At 41.9% G+C, this 17,139-nt stretch overlaps 2 protein-coding genes across 11 annotated transcripts in view; both read left to right on the top strand.

Annotated features, from left to right (window-relative positions):
- The window catches only part of LOC110402471 (cytochrome c-type heme lyase), a 51,588-nt gene extending 43,734 nt beyond the window's left edge, over nucleotides 1-7,854 (top strand). For 5 of the 8 annotated variants that reach the window (XM_021404580.1, XM_021404577.1, XM_021404579.1 and 2 more), the window contains 6 exons: nucleotides 953-1,104; nucleotides 1,798-1,946; nucleotides 2,554-2,702; nucleotides 3,818-3,937; nucleotides 5,101-5,187; nucleotides 5,434-7,854. In XM_021404580.1, the coding sequence (XP_021260255.1) occupies nucleotides 953-1,104; nucleotides 1,798-1,946; nucleotides 2,554-2,702; nucleotides 3,818-3,937; nucleotides 5,101-5,187; nucleotides 5,434-5,632 (856 nt within the window). In that variant the 3' untranslated portion in view covers nucleotides 5,633-7,854. Of the gene's footprint in view, nucleotides 1-292; nucleotides 450-670; nucleotides 812-952; nucleotides 1,105-1,797; nucleotides 1,947-2,553; nucleotides 2,703-3,817; nucleotides 3,938-5,100; nucleotides 5,188-5,433 lie in introns of those variants that run through there. The other 3 variants (XM_021404581.1, XM_021404584.1, XM_021404582.1) reach the window with 3 other exon arrangements.
- RWDD3 (RWD domain containing 3) overlaps nucleotides 12,184-17,139 on the top strand; it is a 40,393-nt gene continuing 35,437 nt past the window's right edge. For 2 of the 3 annotated variants that reach the window (XR_002441111.1, XM_021404589.1), the window contains exons 1-2: nucleotides 12,184-12,529; nucleotides 16,217-16,701. Coding sequence is in view for 2 of the 3 variants with exons in the window: in XM_021404589.1 (XP_021260264.1) it covers nucleotides 12,445-12,529; nucleotides 16,217-16,701 (570 nt within the window). In the remaining variant the exon portion in view is untranslated. The remainder of the gene's footprint in view (nucleotides 12,530-16,216; nucleotides 16,702-17,139) is intronic. The other variant, XM_021404588.1, reaches the window with a different exon arrangement.

Raw genomic sequence — 17,139 nt, 5'->3', positions numbered from 1 at the left:
AGAGGTGGAACGTGAACGTGCTCTTAAAAGCACTGCGAGGAGAACATAGGAAAGATATTTTAATTCGGGCGCTTAAAACAACGATTGTACTCTGTTACAGACTCGTGAGCCGCAGCTGAATGACAGCAGCACGCAGCACCCCATCGTCCCGCCGCCCGTCCGCCCCGGGCTCCCTGACTGCGCAGAGGGGCTCAGCCCGCCCTCCCGCTCCGCCGGGCAGGCCGCCTCCTCCCGGCCGCAGCGCTCGGCAGGGCACGGCCCGCGCGCGCCCCCTCAGGGAGCAGCCCGCGCACGGCGGCGCCCCCGCGGCGGGCGGGAGAGGCTGTGCGCAGGCGCGGGGCGGGCCGGCGCTCTCGCGAGGCGTGCCGCTACGCCGGGGTCGTCGGGGGGCGCGGGCCGGCCGGAGGTGAGGGCGAAGCGAAGCGAAGCGAAGCGGGTCGCGGCGGGAGGTGCGGAGGGGCGCAGGCCGTTGTGCCGGCCCGGCCCGGCCTGGCCTGGAGATTGGCGAAAGGGGGCGGGGTTGACCTTGTCTGCGGATGAGTGCGGTCACAGCGCGTATTACTGGTCACGGAGTGCTTCTTGCACGGGAGCTAGGGAGGAGCGGCCCGGGGGAGCCCGGCCCGGAGGCGCCGCCTGCGGCGGGGCTGCGGTGCGGGAGGAGCCCGCTGCCGTGCGGCCTCACCCGAGGGCTGCGGCCGGCGCCGCGCTGGGGGCCGGGAAGGGACCCGAGTGGAGTGCCCCTCCTGTCCTGCGCAGGGTCCTTCGCTGTACGCGCTGGCGGAGGCCGCGGCCGTGCGTTTTTATTTAGACAGTGCGTTTATGACTTACAGTGATTTATTATGGATGCCTTTTTTAAGTAATTTGTGATGCAGCAGTATATCTGTACATGTGTTCACTGTAGTAAATAAGGAAGATAGGTTTGCCTTACAGGTATTTGCTTTTTTGTCTTCAGAAACTTGACCTTAAGGCCCTCGTTCACAGCAGCCATGGGTTTGTCTGCATCCTCCCCAGCGGCAGCAGCTCAGTCAGCAGCCGAGCCATCCAAACAGCACCAGGCAGCCTCTCCACCTTCAGAATGCCCCATGCATCAGGAGAAAATGAGAGGTAACTGTGCTTGAAAGCTAACGAAGTTAGCTCCTTACACTGAGAACTCAGAGGTATTTGTCAGGAAAGGAAAACAACTGCATTAAAAACTTGAGTCTGACGCCCACTCTAGGTTACTTGCAGGTAGCAATTGATGACAAGAACTCAGCTGTCCTTGAGAGGAGGTGCTGGCTACAGAACCTGTGGGCTGCTCCTGCTCACCACGCCTCTGAGGGGCCCTGTAGGGCTTTGGGGCACATCCACGTGGGGCCAGGTGGGTGCCCAGGCCCCTTTAAGGGTGGTCTCTGGGAGAAGATGGTTGTGCATCAGGGAAGGGGCAGCAGAAAGATGCAATCAGGTCAGTGTCTGGGGAAGGAGGACGTCAGCTCTTTGTTGACAGAACGCACACAAGTTGTATTCATGCTGCTTTGGAAATCTTGGCGGCAAACAGCTTGGTATAGTGGCCAGCATGAAGCAGGGTGTAAGCGTTCAAGACCTGTGTAAGAAGCTTAGATTTGAGCATGTATTGGGTTCTAAAACAGGCAACAAAAAAAATATTTATGAAAGTTGGAAAGTGTTCTAAAACTCAAAACAAAAAACGAAATAGCAGTCTTGTATTTATATTAGTATTCAATGAACTGTTTCCCATCTCCTGAAATGTTTTAGAGACTTTGTTTTGTAACAAAACTTATAATGTTTTTTCCTGTATTTCAGGTTGTCCAATGCACATGAAGACTTCTGATAGTCAGACTGAGAACACAGACAATGTTCCTGCACATCAGGAAAGAGCTTATGAATACGTAGCGTGTCCAGTGAAGTCTGGGGCATCTCAAGTGAACGATGACATAGATCCTAGCAATATGGTAACTTTCACTTAGTTCAGATATTTTCTTCAGTCTCATTTCTTCTGAAATGCTGGAAATGTAAATACTGATGCTGTCTAAAATAGGAACTCTGGCAATTAATGTTCTTTTTTTCCATTTTAAAACTGCTTTTTTTGATTGTGTATCCAAATATTTTTATATAGGGCTTTAGACTCTCTTCTTCAAAGTTGAATCATTTTTGATCAGAGGTGGTTTTACAGTTTGTAAATATTTTATGCCATATATTTCTATTTGTTAATAACATGCATGGTTGTTAAGTTACATCAGTGGTTTCTTGGCTCTACGCAGTAGTGGTATGGGTAAGTTCTCATTTCAGTCTTTCTGACATTTCCTCTGATTACAAAAAGCAGTGCAGATTTGAAAGTTGAAGTTCAGACAAAAGGTGTCCTTTGGTCTTCAGATGACAAACTCATGCAAAGAGTTCTGTTGCAAAAAAGAGAGGTGACTTCAGTGGATTTTATGTGAAGGTTGAACTTCTTGATCTTGGTAGCAGCTGCTTGATTATTGCTTTATTTTTTGTCAAATACTTAACAATTTCTAGTTTGTTTTGGCTACTGTTCTTCAGGTGATTCTCTGTGTTTTCTAGATGCCTCCTCCTAATCAGCTGCCATCCCCAGATCAACCATTTCCATTGTCAACTGTTAGAGAAGAATCTTCCATTCCTAGGGCACATTCTGATAAGAAATGGGTCTATCCTTCAGAGCAGATGTTTTGGAATGCTATGCTAAGAAAAGGGTAAATACAATGAACTGTCAGATAAAGTCTGCATGATCCTGAGATTTTTGAAACAGCATCACTAGTTATTATTCGTAGATGCTATTTAAGAGTTTCAAGTAGTAAGCAATTAACTTGCATCTGTAATTTTTTTTTGAAAAAAAAAGCTTTAACATTAAGTGTGAGCTGGTCTCAAAGACTGTGTCCTCTCCCATCATCAGCAAGATGGCTGAGAATATCAAGACAACTGCTACTAACTCAGAAAAATTTTCTTAGAAGTTCCTGCATTGGTGCAAACAGACTTTGTATGACTACCTGCCTTCAAATGCAAGAGGCTTCAGGCTAATCCTATAAACTGATAGTAAAAGTTCTGTGAATCCAAGAGCATTCATTTGACTCTGTAATACTGCTAAAAATTTGAAAATTAAAATTGTTTGACTTGTAGGTGTTTCCTGCCTATACAGAACTTCACTGTAGGCAAGATCTAACCGAATGATAAATGACTCCTTGGCCTAAAAAAAAATCTCTGCTGCTGTTTCTGCGTTATTTTATATTTATTTGTTTGTCATTCTGAAACATAACAACTTTAAATGCAGTTACTATTAAAACAATAATAATTCTTTGGTATCACGTTTCAATGCTAAAGACAATATATCGTGAGCAGTTTATATTGAACATGCACATTTTTATCCTGTAAATGCTTAAATGTATTCAATTTTATGCCTGTTGGAAAGGAAGCACAGTCATAGTGCAGGATCAAAGAGATGGAAAACGTCTCAAAGTGTATGCAAAATGTATTGGACTTTTGTGCATTAAGAACGCAAGTGGAATTTTTCCTAAGCATTTTTACAAATACTGTGGATGTGCCATTGTTTGCACATCCTGACAACTTTCTGATCCAGTTAAGCTGTTAATTTAGCTAACCAGAAGTTGTGGATCTCTGTGATGATAACTTGGATAACTATCTGTTTGCACAGAAAATGAAGTGGTTCTCAGGATGCTTAAGCAGTTGAGCCAGAAGTTTCCATTCTTACTTTGTGTCTTTGCATAAACGTGTAGATCTCTTGATTCAATGTCCATCAGATAAATTAAGGAATATGGAAGATTTACACAGTAATACTTGTCTTATTTTTTAGGTGGAGGTGGAAAGATGATGACATAACAAGTGAAGACATGACTAACATCATTAAGATTCACAATCAAAATAATGAGCAAGCTTGGAAGGAGATTTTGAAGTGGGAAGCTCTTCATGCTATGTACGTACACATGACAGGAAAAGTAAATCATTTGGTTTAGCTCTTGCTTTTGTAATTGCTTCAAAGTAGACTTTTTAGTTTACATAAAAATCTTCTGGTGTTGATACCTTTCAAAAGTTATGGTCTTCTATGATCTCCCGTTTTGATAATCAGGGAGGAAGATTACTCAGAAGAGATGACTAGAAGTGAGTAATTACACGGACAAAATGGATCCACCTTCTACTGGTGTGGTATATTGCATGGATCTGGAGAAATAAAACATCTTATTGTATCTATTTGAAGATTACCTTATTTCCGTCTTTGTTATGAAAGAGGCAAGGGACATAAACTTCTTTTAAAAGGGACTAGCGTCACTTTCTAGGTCGGTATAGTCCTTGTTCCTAGAAGACACAGATTAGTTAAATATAATGTGTCTAGAAATTGTTCTCTGAAATTCTGTGACCTTTGTTGCAGAGTGGTTTGGATTGTGATTTTCGTTATTTAATTGTTTTCACTTCTGTAACCCATTAAATTTGTGGATGAGGTAACTTCTCTGTTGGTGAGTTAGAACAGTGCTGTGGAGCGTATCATGGGTACCTTATCATACCAGCAGTAAGTGCTATCAAAACTGGGGCACTTTTCAAATCTTAAAAAAAAAAATAAAAAAGCTGGCTTAGATGACTGTAATTACATTTTTTTACTGTTAGTATTTCCCCTACTCCCCTTCTCTATTACTAAAATTATTTTAGTGGTGTGTAAGGGAACTGCTGTTAGGTCAGGGCTTGAACTGGTGATTGAGCACCTGTTGAAGAGCTGTGGCTGTTCCAGAGAGCACAGGCACATTGTTGGTACCTGTGCTCCCTGTGTGACTAGAAGGGGTGGACTCACTCTGGGCTCATATAAGGGCCAGCCACTGAAGGGAGAGCATCTCTTGGAGCTAGGCTGCTTCCTGAGAAGGAGTGCAGCTTAGCTAGAGAGCCCCTCACCAGCTGGGTGAGTTCAACTCTTCTTTCTTTATGTGACCGTTGGCCTACCTGCAAATGCTTTGCTTGGTATCGCCAATAACCTGTCAGAAGTAATTTTCTTCTTCGTGAGCAGAATGTGGTGTAAACACTTAAAATTAAACTTTGTTTCAAAAAAAAAAAAAAGCTAAAAAATAAAAACTGTTCTAATTATGTCTTTAGGGAATGCCCGTGTGGACCATCCCTGATGCGGTTTGGAGGCAAAGCGAAGGAGTATTCACCAAGAGCCAGAATACGTTCATGGATGGGGTACGTTGGCATGAAAGTAGGACTTCTGGTCAAGAGGAAAGGTGGGGAGACGTGTCTGAAAAGATAGTCTCGAAGTAATTTAGAGATGATACAAAAGTGGAATTGCGAGTTACAATCACCAGAAGATGCATGTAGTAGCAGGGATCCTATGCCAGAATCTGAATAAATAAATCTTACTTCCGCCCCCACTCCCGGTTCATAATACCCACCCGTTAAATTTTTCTGCCCTATTATCTGTCTTTCCAGATACGAACTTCCCTTTGACAGACATGATTGGATTGTTGACCGATGTGGCAAGGAAGTGCGATATGTTATTGATTACTATGACGGTGGTGCAGTAGATAAGAACTACCAGTTCACTATCCTGGATGTTCGTCCTGCATTTGATTCTCTGTCAGCTGTGTGGGACAGGATGAAGGTAGCTTGGTGGCGTTGGACTTCTTAACTACTCCTGTGGTGCGTGTTCAAAAAGTAAACCACTTTCCTCTTTGACTGAGGGCATGTGGACAGTAGGATGTGAAACAGAAGTTCAATGGAACTGTGATTGTTTTCATCACCACTGTTCTTTGGGGGGCATGATGAGGGTGAAGAAATGCGTTGTTAAGTATACCGATGCTTTATGATACTTTAAATTAGTAATAAATGTACAGAAGCAAAAACATGTATCTTAATTTTCTTAAGATTTGGGAAATCTTTTATTTTGTTAAAAATTTTGCCTAAGATTTCCTTCTTTCATTTCATGCCTTTTGTGCTGTACCAAATATATTAGGTTTCTGGTTCTGACTGTAGTTTTGAGCACTAATTAAAAAATAGTGAAAACTGGAAGTTTCATGAATGGTGCCCTTAGTTACAGTATGAGCATTCTCAGATGAAAAAGGATAAAAGGTGTGGACTGTTAGAAACTGTGTATTCTACTAAGTATGGAAAACTATATGCTTGTTTTTACATGGGCACTGTACCTGTTCTAATACGTTTCCTCAGAAAATTTCAGTCAAATCTACTCTGTTAAAGGAATATGAGTATTATAGTGTGAGTATTTCTAAAAGTGTGTTCAGTTGAAAATGTGGAGAGTATACTTATGCCTTAATTTGCAGTTGGTCTTTGAATGGAAGAACAGCTGATTGTTAGAGGCAGGAAATGAGTGGTTCAGTTGCTCTTAAAACAACATTTCTCAAAGGAGATAAGGTTGATCTGTAATGGGTATTTATTTGATCATTTTAAAAGTTTGTTTTCTGATGTAAGAAAGTTGTATTCTTTTTGGCGTACTTGTGTGTTTTTCTGTCCTTATTGTGTCTTGTCATGTATTCAAGAGAGAAGCTTTCTTTAAAGAATGTGTCAGGCAGTGTGTCTGGATTTTGCATCTCAGTTTCATCACCTGTAGTGTAGTATTTCTTAATTTTTTAAAATATATAACAGTTGCACAGAGATGTATGACTACGTAGTCATAACACATTTCTTCATAGTGGTAATAGTGAGGTGTACTGCAGGTCTGTATATAACTTGGCTAGAAGAGTATCCAAAGTGCAAGTGTAAACGCTTTGCAAGTAAGCAAGTGAGGTTGAGTTGAGCCTTTTTTTGAGAGAGATGCGTGTTAATGCTGTGTGGCTGAAGTATCTGAGTGATGTTTGTGCTTAATAAGGGAAATTAACTATTTTCCTTTTTCAAAGTCTTCCACTGTAATAGCTTTAAATCTGCGTGGCTTGGTAGAATTCAGTTGCCACATACGTACTTGAAATTACATTACTTCTCCCTTTCAGTGTACACCGCTGTTGAGAATAAGTCCTCCACACAAAAGACTTGAGAATGGAAAGAATAACCAAATATCACATTGTAGTTTCTCCCTGAAACTTCAGAACTTTTAACTGGCAACCAACTGTACCTTAATTTTCTGAAAGCGGTTATTTTTAACTGATAACAGAAGTTTTTTGTTTTTTTCTCCTGAGGGGAAAATGCCTTAGTACTTCAGTAAAGTAACTCTTCTCATTTAGGAAAATAATTAATCAGGGAAGCTTCAATATTTCATGGTACTAATGGAGACTAATGACTCACACTTCAGAGGCAACTGTCCTGTAGGGTCAGAATAAAACTTACCCAGAAGTCCAGAATCCTAAGAAATAACTCCTACTTTTACCTGTTTCCAGTTTGCCTATTACTTTTCCCCTTTTTTCAGTGATTCATATATATGTGTGTGTGTGTGTGTGTGTGTGTATATAAGTTAATAAAAACAGTTTGGAGCAAGAAACCCCAAGCCTCAATCTGAGTAGGTAATGTCTATGCAAGATATAAGAAGTGTTTGAACTTGCATGAAGCATTGCATCTGACAATAAAAGAGCTACTCCTTTCAGTTCTAACAGAAAAGACTGAAGATTGCAGCTTTTTGAGGTGGGCTTTTTGTGTTTTATGTATACGTTTGGTAGCTTGATCTACGCACAATGGAGAGAGTGCTTTGGAAGCTTCAAAATGACTGGTCTGCACTGCTGGTTTTGGAAACTTGACATTTAGTGTGTTACAAAAACTGTAATTGCTACTAAATCTGGTAAAAGATGTCTCATGCTGCTTCATGAGTTTACTATCTTCTGTTACGGTTCCTAGATTCAGAGTTGTTCTTTTCTGTGCTGCTTTGTCATTCAAACAAAAAGCAGAGTCAAATAAATATACTTTTCTTAACTTCGGTATTTGTGATTGTATTTCTAGCTCTAAGGATTATTAATATGAGCTCTTGCATGTGGCAAATGAGATAACTTCTTTAGGCCATTACAACAGATCTTTGAATATGTACTACTCATATTTAGGTGAAGAGAGAACCAAAAAGTAAGGACTAATTAAAGTGTTAGCCAGCCAAAGCTGCAGGTTTCACAACAAGAACATATGACAACAAATATTTTCATCCTGAGTCCAGCTAACTTCTGCAGGAAGGAAGGTTGTTGTTTTTTTTTTCTTTTTTTTTTTAGTAATCATTAGAAATTATTTAAGTTTATATTCTACAAGGAGTGAGGCTTAAGGAAATAAATCTGCAGTTTTCTCTTTTAGGTTGTCTACAGTTCACCTGTTTTCTGCTTTGCCATGTTCAAGCTCTCCCTCACCCATTGTGTTTGATTCTTGCATTTAAAACAGCTGACCTGCAACTGAAAATGTTGTCTTCAAAGATACCGTGTTCAGAAACTGCAGTCTCTGTAGCTCTTACGTGATTGATGGAAAAGGATTCTGGCATAGCAGTCCAGCTGTAATCAGGTCCTAGGTAATATGTGTGTAGCCAAGAGCAATGCTGATCTTCCTGGAGTATGAGACTGTTCTGCATTCAGCTCTTCTGGCCTCTTGTCATTGCACTGCTTGAAGCAGCTTGCGGCTGCCCTGCAGTTAGGGTGCCTGGCACTGTTGCTTGTTTGCAGAATATTAGTCCTGACTCCAAACTCAGATGTGTTCCCTTGAGCATATGTGCACTCATGAGCTATTTACTGCTCTGAATGGTTGTGCTGGTTCCAGCGGGAGCTACTCACAAAACATGTCTGCATGTGTGCATATGTTTATAAATGGACTCTGAACCAAATTTTCAACGGGTAATATAAATACATTGAAAGTGTTGGGATTATCTCAAGGCCCCATTTAAAAAATCTTAAAGAATAGATACTGTTTCCTGTACTGACATTCCAGTTTGGATCATAACCTCTCTCACATACTAGAAACCATGTTTGTTTTCAAAATATAAAAACAACAACAACAAAGCATCAGGGACTTAGTCATGATTTTTGCTTTCCAATATTTTGCCAATTTTGTGGAAACTTCACAGCATTTTAGCAGTTTTTCTGACATGCTGCCACTCTTGCTTCTTTCTGAAGACCACGATCCCATAGGTCTCCTGTCTGTAGGGATAGCTAATGCTTTAATTGATCATTAGACTTTCAAAATGAGTTTCCATCTGTCAAAAGATTAAGTGTCTTAGCGAATTGACTTGGAGCAGTTTGATGCATGGAGGATAAATATAAGGGCCTTTAAAAAGCACTGCTAGACTGCAAATCCTGGAGAAACTTGCTTCTACAATACAAGGAAAAGCAATAGGAAATGTGCTTTTTTTTCTCTCAAATTAGATACATCTTTTATATATATATACATATATATATGTTAATGAGAATTCATTAACTTTCAAAAACTAAAGAGTGAAATGCTATGAAAATGCTGATTTTTACCTTAGAAAAAAATACTTTTTTTGTCAGTAGTATTTACAAATTTAAATAATAAAATGAGTTTATTCCAACTAAAAAAACCCACAGCCACCTGCTTTGGATCCTAACCAAAATGTTCACATCACCCAACTGTCTCTAAGACAGATATTAAGTCAGAGTGATGTTTAAGTCCAAACAGTATTTTCAGTAGACTCCCTAATAAACATTTTTGTTGAGGTCACATTGCTCTAGTGCTTAATCTGAAGCTGTAAAACAGAGTCTTCCACACTAATAATTTCTGGACATCCATTGTGAACGATATCATAGAAGTCTGGATGAGTTAAAGTAACTTGTGTTCTCTATTTTTATCCAAAGGTACAAATATAGCACATGTTTAGCATGTATTATTTTACTCTGTCCTGATAACCAACATACAATATTGTGGAGTAATTCAAAGACAATGTGAATCACTTGAGTATTCTTGAATTCGTGAGTATTATTCTTGAAGTTGCATTTGATAGGGCTCTAGAATGCTGTTATATAATGGAGGTGGCCCTCCAAATTACCCATGTTTCTAATTTAGAAGATGCCTATGTATGTGTGTATCTATGGAGGCAAGTAGCTGATTGAGCTAATGTGTATGATTTTCTCACCTATGTAAGCATATTTGGATAAAATCTTCGCAAGTTCCTGGACCCAGCATCAGTTCCTGGGGGTGCATAACTTTTTAAAGTATCTGTGTCTTGGAAGCATCATCTGTTCTGCATAAAGAACTGGCACAAAACTTAGGGATAAATAGGCAAATTGGGCCTGATCGGATGGATTCTTAATGAGATCTGCAGAGATACTGTCCCTCAGCTCTCTCTTTCCCAGCTTCACCTTAGCCATGATACTTGTACTGTGGTTATGGGTTTTTCATTATTGTTTGCTCAGTGATCTATGAATGGGCAACTTGAGAGATTTTTAGGCTCTTAGTGGTCCTTTAATGCTTTCCAGAGTACACACTTTAGGACTGCTTATAATTGCGGTAGCTGGGACAGCAGGTTGACTGGCATGAAAATGATGGCAAAAATATGTAGATGGATGGTCCAAATCAATATGTTTTTTTCAAATGTCTGTCTTCTCTGTCATTCACAACCTGGTTTAAGGGGAAAGCAAGTCTAAATGCACACTTTTATATCTAATCGCTAGTGGTTGTCAGTGTAACCTCTGATTGATTGGGAGTCATAATTATAGTGAGTGGAAAGCAAAGGATGCTACTTCTGCAAATAACACTGGGGAGATTAATCTTTCTGATGTATGAAAGGTTGCGTTCTGTTTGCTTTGTCAGGCAAAGTGGAAACTACTGATATCATCAGTGGTATATCAATTTATGACAGGCTGCTGGAGGTGTTTTAATACAGGATAACTCTAAAAAGTGAGTTTTTTTGAACTTTATTTGCCATGTTTTGATGGGAAAGCAGCCATTTAGAGAAATGAATATGGCTAATGGTTTTCAATCAAACACTGCAATATTTGTAGAAATTAAAACAAAAAAAGGGAAACTAGATCTTGAGTTCCAATTTAATAATAATGGAATATGAAGGCCAGATCATAACTGTACAAGTTCATTTCAAATTTAAATATTTAGCGTTTTCACTAGTCTGCGAATACAAGAAAATTTATTACATTAAGATGGAATTTAGATCTTTGACATGAAGCCGATATTTTCGTAGTGTGAAAAATATCAAGCTGACATTATACTGTCTCATTTGAAGACTTCCAAATGTCAGAGTGCAGTAACTTATTCAGAGGGACCTCAATGTCTTGTGATAGTGTCAATTTAGAAGACATTTACATCGACTTTTTTATTTAAACATGTAAAATGGAATATGCAAAGTGGATGAGGAGAAGGGGGAAAGACCAAGGGCAAGGAAGTTCTCACTAATAGAATGAGGTACTTCTAAGGCTAATTTCCACAAAGCCTTCTGAACAGCTGCACAGACTGCTGCCTTGCAGCCCTTCTGACATCTCCAGTCTTCTATCTGTGCAAGTTATTTAACTCGCTCCCAGCTCAGCACCCCAGCATTTCTTGGTATTTCAACAGAACATAAGGCATTAAAAATAGCATGATACACTTTGCTGAATAAATAAGCCAACCATCCCTTGCTTTTAAGTGATTTCCAACAAACCAACTTCAGTGATGTATGCCCACAGCTGTCTAACCTTTCAGCCTCCTGTTGCATTTCCAGCTGGGGGGTCCTAAAATGTTGAAAGCGCCAAGTAATACCTCTGAGATAGCTGTACATGGTGTCATTGCCTGCAGCAGGCCTCAGCTGGATGACCACCAGGAGAACCATACAGGCACCATCACTGACTGCAAGAAGAGCAAAATCCAATTCCACCAAGGCTCTCTGTGTTGTGCACTGATGCCAACAGCTGGGGCTGACCTGGTAACTCCTTGCACACACTACTGACGTACTTATGTCTGTGAACGCCTGTACATGTCAGCATCTGTCTGTGTGGTTTGGTCAGCTGTGTCGAGCTGTAGCATAGCTCTGATGGTGTTTCTGACTGCATGCTGCGTTTCCAAGCCGAGCTCTGGCTGTGCAGGGCAGCTCTATGTTCCTGCGCCTGCCTCACCGGGAAGGAAGGGCCCGCTTCTGGTGCAAAGGTGGTCATTACACCAACCTCTCCATCACAAGCGCTGTTATGGGGCGTGGCTCTATGCAAGGCATACCCTGTGGGTCAGATATTGTCGCGTTAAGTTTTATACCTAGGAACCGTTTTTTAAAAAGTGCCGGAACGGGTGCCTCTGTCCCCAGCGCCGGGCCGTGGCTGCACCTCTCGGCGGAACGCACGTCCCAGGGACGGACGGCCAAAATGGCGGCGGCGCCGCGCGGCAGTGGAGGCCATTACGTCCGCCCCTGGTGCAGCTCGCGGCCGGCAGCTGCCTCGAGGCCCGCCGGTCGGCCCAGGTCCCGCGCCCTTGCACCGCTCTGCCCTTCTAACGGCCTTCCGCGACTGCCTAAACCGAAGAGCAGTGGAAGGCAGCGCCGTGCCACCGCCCCAAGGCGCGGCTGCAGGCGGGGCCGCCTCCCGGCGGGCAGACGCGGCCATGTCGGAGCAAGCGCTGGAGGAGGTCTCGGCCCTCGCCGCCATCTACTGCGAGCCGGGCGCCTGCGAGGTGTTGGCGGCCTCAGGTGAAGGCGGCTGCGGTTCTGCGCTGAGGGGCGCGGCGGCCCCGCTCGGCCCGGCGCCATCCCGCTGCCCTCGCCGCAGCAGCCGCTCGCCCGGGAGTGCCGGGTGCTGCCAGGACTGCGCGCGGCCGCCCGGCTCGGTGCGCTGCTGGCCGCTCGGAACGAGAGGAGGCGCTGCGGGGCCGCTCCTCGCGCGAGGCTGGGCTGCGGCATGGGCTGCTTGGGGCGGCTTTGGGTGCAGGATTTACAGCGCTGCGCGGCTCGTGCTGCGTTTTTGCCGTAGGCTGGAAGGCGAGCAGATCTGCAGTGCTCCGAGGTGCTGCAGGCCGGGAGTTCGGTGACACAGGTTGTCGTGGGGTTCCCCTCCCCGCAGCCTTGTCCGTGGCCACCAGCGGCCTGAGGTGGGCTTTGGACGAGCTGACCCCAGCGGTCCCCACCAGCCTCGGTCTGTGGAAGCAGCATGGGGCTGCCCTGCAGTCACTCGCTGTAAATGGTTACTAAGTAATTCATTAAATAAAACCCAATCTATTATTTGAAAGTAGCGATTGAAATAGATCCCCAGAGAACAGCAGGCAGTTATTGGAAGGGAAGACGTGTAGACAGCTTCAGAGGGACACAGACATCAGCACCTGCATGGAGAACATTCTGGGGTAGCCTAAAAGTGGAGTTGGCTTGTGTCTCTATCTGCAGCACACCTCTTGCCCTGGTGTAGGCAGGTGGTTCTGCTGCTCTCTTTTTTTTCACTTGGTATTTAGAGGTGTATTTTTAAAATATAGTTGATGAAATTGCTCAACTAAATTTTGTTTTCTTAAAAGACAAAGTTCAGATGTGTTATGTCAGGCACTACTTGAAAATACAGTATCTAGGCTTAACAGATACTTAAAACAAATGTAAGCTTATATGAATGTTGTGCGTGCATGGCTGTTTCTCCAAATCTTACAGAGAAAACGATGCACATCCATCTCTGTGCTTCACATACAGCAAAATGTTTTTGTGTTAGTAAATTACCAGGATGTAAAAGGCTTAGAAGCCTTCTGGGAACATTGTGAAGTGCCATGGATGCTCAGTGTGGACAGGCTGGTATATTTGTATTAGTGTTATGCAACCTTGTGAGGTTGTTCCCACGATATGTTAGGACCATGAATAATATCTGGTTGATTTCCATTGTTTTCTGCTGTAATTGAAAAGGTTCCTTACAGTAATGATTGTTGGAAGTTTTCTTATGTTGTGAGTTTATTTTTGTTTTGGCGTTACAAAAGCCTTAAGTTAGTCTAAAGTAAGGTTTTGCTGTGTTTACTAGCTTACATTTGCTTTATCTCTTCAAACCATATAAATTGTCATTGACAAACCATGCACAGGGGTAACAGTGAGGCTTTTGGATTCTGCTATCTCATTTGTTAAGAGTAATTTGGGTGTAGATCTGTAGAATCAAAAAGGAGGCCATTGAGGGTTTATGGCTTTGAGGACCAGAAGAAAATGCTTTTGCGGATCTCTAGGTGTGCTAACAACCTCAGCTTCCATGAATTTGACAATGAACTATTCAGAATGTAAAATATGTTTTTATCCAAACCAGCGTGTTGATGAATTTAAGTAAACTAATTACAGCATATCATTCTTACCTTACATGTGTATTTAGAAAGATTAGCATTACAGATAGATATCCATAATTTACTTGTTAGTCTGTTCTTTTCTGGTATACTCATCTGATTTGCTATAAGAAATATATTTATATATTCCAAGCTTGTACTTTAATAGATGCCATTTTCTGAATATAAAAATAGTCTGCATGTGTTGCACAAACTGCCTTTGGGCAGGAGGGGAGGGGGATATCTGTCTGGCTGACATGGAACATAAAAAAAAATCTGAAGTATGCTAGAGCTAAATATACTGATAAGCATGCTGCTGTGGGTGAAAATAGGTTAAAATATATTGAGTTTAGTCATATTAGCACATTAAATGCCAACGGAGGTCACACTCAAACCTTTATTTCAGAAATAATCGCCATTTTGCTGTGAAGGCAACTCAGACCTTGTAGCGTGTGTGAACAAAGGATGTATTTCTTCAGAGCCTCGTTATGAAGGACAACAAGTGTCGCTCTTTGTTCTGCCAGCAGTCTGCAGTTCTGGTGCAGAACATGGGCACCACGATGCTTAAATAAACTTTGCATGCCGCAGCCCAGCACGTGTTTTGAACAAGTTCTCCTTTTTAAAAGTAAGTCTGAAGCAGATGTAAATGAGTGTGGCCAGGCTCAGAGCAATCTGCCTTGGGATGTGAGGCTGCATGACTGCACTGGAACCAGGCCATCATCACAGAGAGAGGTATGAGATTGTGGTGGGCGTATGGATGCATGCAGGACAGTGGCAGGCCCTTGCTGAAGGGGGGAGGTTATCCTGGCTGGTTCTTCAGTTCATTTGCAGGCTGTGCGTTTCAAAATATATTGACAACACGGTGTAAAATGAAGCGGCTGTTGGGCAGGAATCAGGTGATGCTGATGTTCAGCCAGAGGCTGGGGGACTGGCAGCCCATGCTATTGTAGTGCTATACTTCAGTTATTGTATTTGGTATTTGTATATTGCTCCTCAGAAACTCAGTTCTGCTCTCATCTACCTTTCAAATCTGGCTTCTCCTGCCCTCCTAGAGTGAATCAGCCTGATACTGCAGCAATTTCTGTGAGAAATGGGGTGAAGTGTTTGGAACGCATCAAAAGGGTGAAGCAGAGAACATCTGAAGAAGATCACCTTTTATCTGATACCCTCTTTTTTGATGCAGAGGAGATTGGGTCTTTGTCCCCTCTTTTCACATCATCAAGTTTTGTGTTGTTTTTCTGTGAAACAAGAAGGGTTTTATTGCAGGAGTTACTGTCCTTTCGTATTCATTGATTTGGATTATGTGATTTATCAGGAGAGTGTGGTCTTTTGTCTTTCATGCTTCATGCTGTATGCATACTTTTCACATTGAATATAATTCTGTTCTGAAATAGACTGAGAACCTGTTTTGAGTACGTATGCAGGTATATATACATGAGGTATAGATATACATATATGGATATATGTGTGGATGGGTGTAGTATTTAGGATCAAATGTACAACAGAGATCTTTTAATTATCTCATTTCAACTGTTGTAAATGTGGAGATGTTGACAGAAGAACTAAACACATTTTCTCAGAAAGCTGAGGGGACGAAGAATTTGTGAATTTATTTCTTTCCGTGTCTCTTTTCAGCGTTGAACTGCCTTTGAATGGTTAGATCTTCAAAAATACACAAGGCTGTGCTGGTATTGATGATAAAAGCCTTACAGATTATTCTAGGAGCATAGTCAGGGCAGTGCTCCGTCCCTCTATTTTCAGTTGTCCTTGCTGCTGCTATTGAGCTGTAGAAGCTGACTTAAGTTTTTAGGACAATTCTTTATTACTGGCTTGCCTAGACTTTGAAAGAGCCAAAAGGTGTGAATGCTTTTCAGAATGTGCTAAATAATTTTCCTTCTAGTATGATATGGAAGTGTTTCATTTTAGGATTCCCTGCAAGTAAAGTTAGAGTTATTGGTTGCAACTCTGCATCCCTCCAAGAAAAACACACCACATTTTTAGTACGGAATCACATTGAGTTGAATTGATAATAGAAGATAGCAAAACTTAATAACGTTTTTCAACTTAAAGCAAACTATTAATGTTTATTTTTTATACTTTCCAGAAACGGACGGAGTCACATTTAGAATTCAAATCAACGTGGAAGAGCTAGTGGATACAGATATACTCTTAAAGCTGCTATTTCATTTACCAGTCAATTATCCGTCAACTCTACCAGAAATTTCTGTTAGCTCAGACCAGCTTACAAGGGCCCAGTGTATGGACGTAAAAGATAAATTACTTGAACAAGCAAAGAAGCATCTTTCTGAACCCATGGTACATGAGCTGGTTCTTTGGATACAGCAGCATCTTAAGTATGTCATTAAGCAACCAGCAACAGTTTGCAATGAAAAAAATACTTTGTCAAAAGGAGCAAGTACAGAGGATGCTATCTGGATGCTCCTTTTGCATTTAGATCACATGAGAGCGAAGGCAAAATACGTCAGAACTGTGGAAAAATGGGCTTCAGATCTAAAACTGACTGGAAGACTGATGTTCATGGGCAAGATAATATTGATTCTTCTTCAGGGTGACAAGAGCAACATTAAGGTGCAGGAACAATGAATGTTGACTACTCCTATTGATTTACTACTGAAACCTGTGTCTGAATATTTTCTGTGTGTTTTTCCAAGATTAGCAATTTTGGAAACAGATTGATCAATTGGACAATAGGAAGGCCCAACAACTTGATTCCATATTTAAGAAAAAGAAGTTATTCCTTGAGAAGGAAACCAGTGAAGCCTGTGGCCCATATTCCATTGGGTTCCCACTGGAATTCTGCTCTTGCATTCCCTATGTTTCCTGACTGTAATAAGCTAGATTCAGTCTCCTCTGTTTCTGAAACACCCCAGAAAATAACCCCAAAGCCAGGAAATTTGTGATGAGGAAGTAATAACAGATACTAGTAGCTCATTCCTAGCTGTCTTCTTCCTTGTCGCCATGTGGTGCTCCTACTGCACTTTTGAACTTGTGTTTATGTAGTCCTGC

This window comes from Numida meleagris, chromosome 7, assembly GCF_002078875.1.
Source record: "Numida meleagris isolate 19003 breed g44 Domestic line chromosome 7, NumMel1.0, whole genome shotgun sequence".
Taxonomy (NCBI): Eukaryota; Metazoa; Chordata; class Aves; order Galliformes; family Numididae; genus Numida; species Numida meleagris.
The sequence above is the reverse complement of the archived record's forward strand: the minus strand, read 5'-3'. Positions and strand labels throughout refer to the sequence as shown.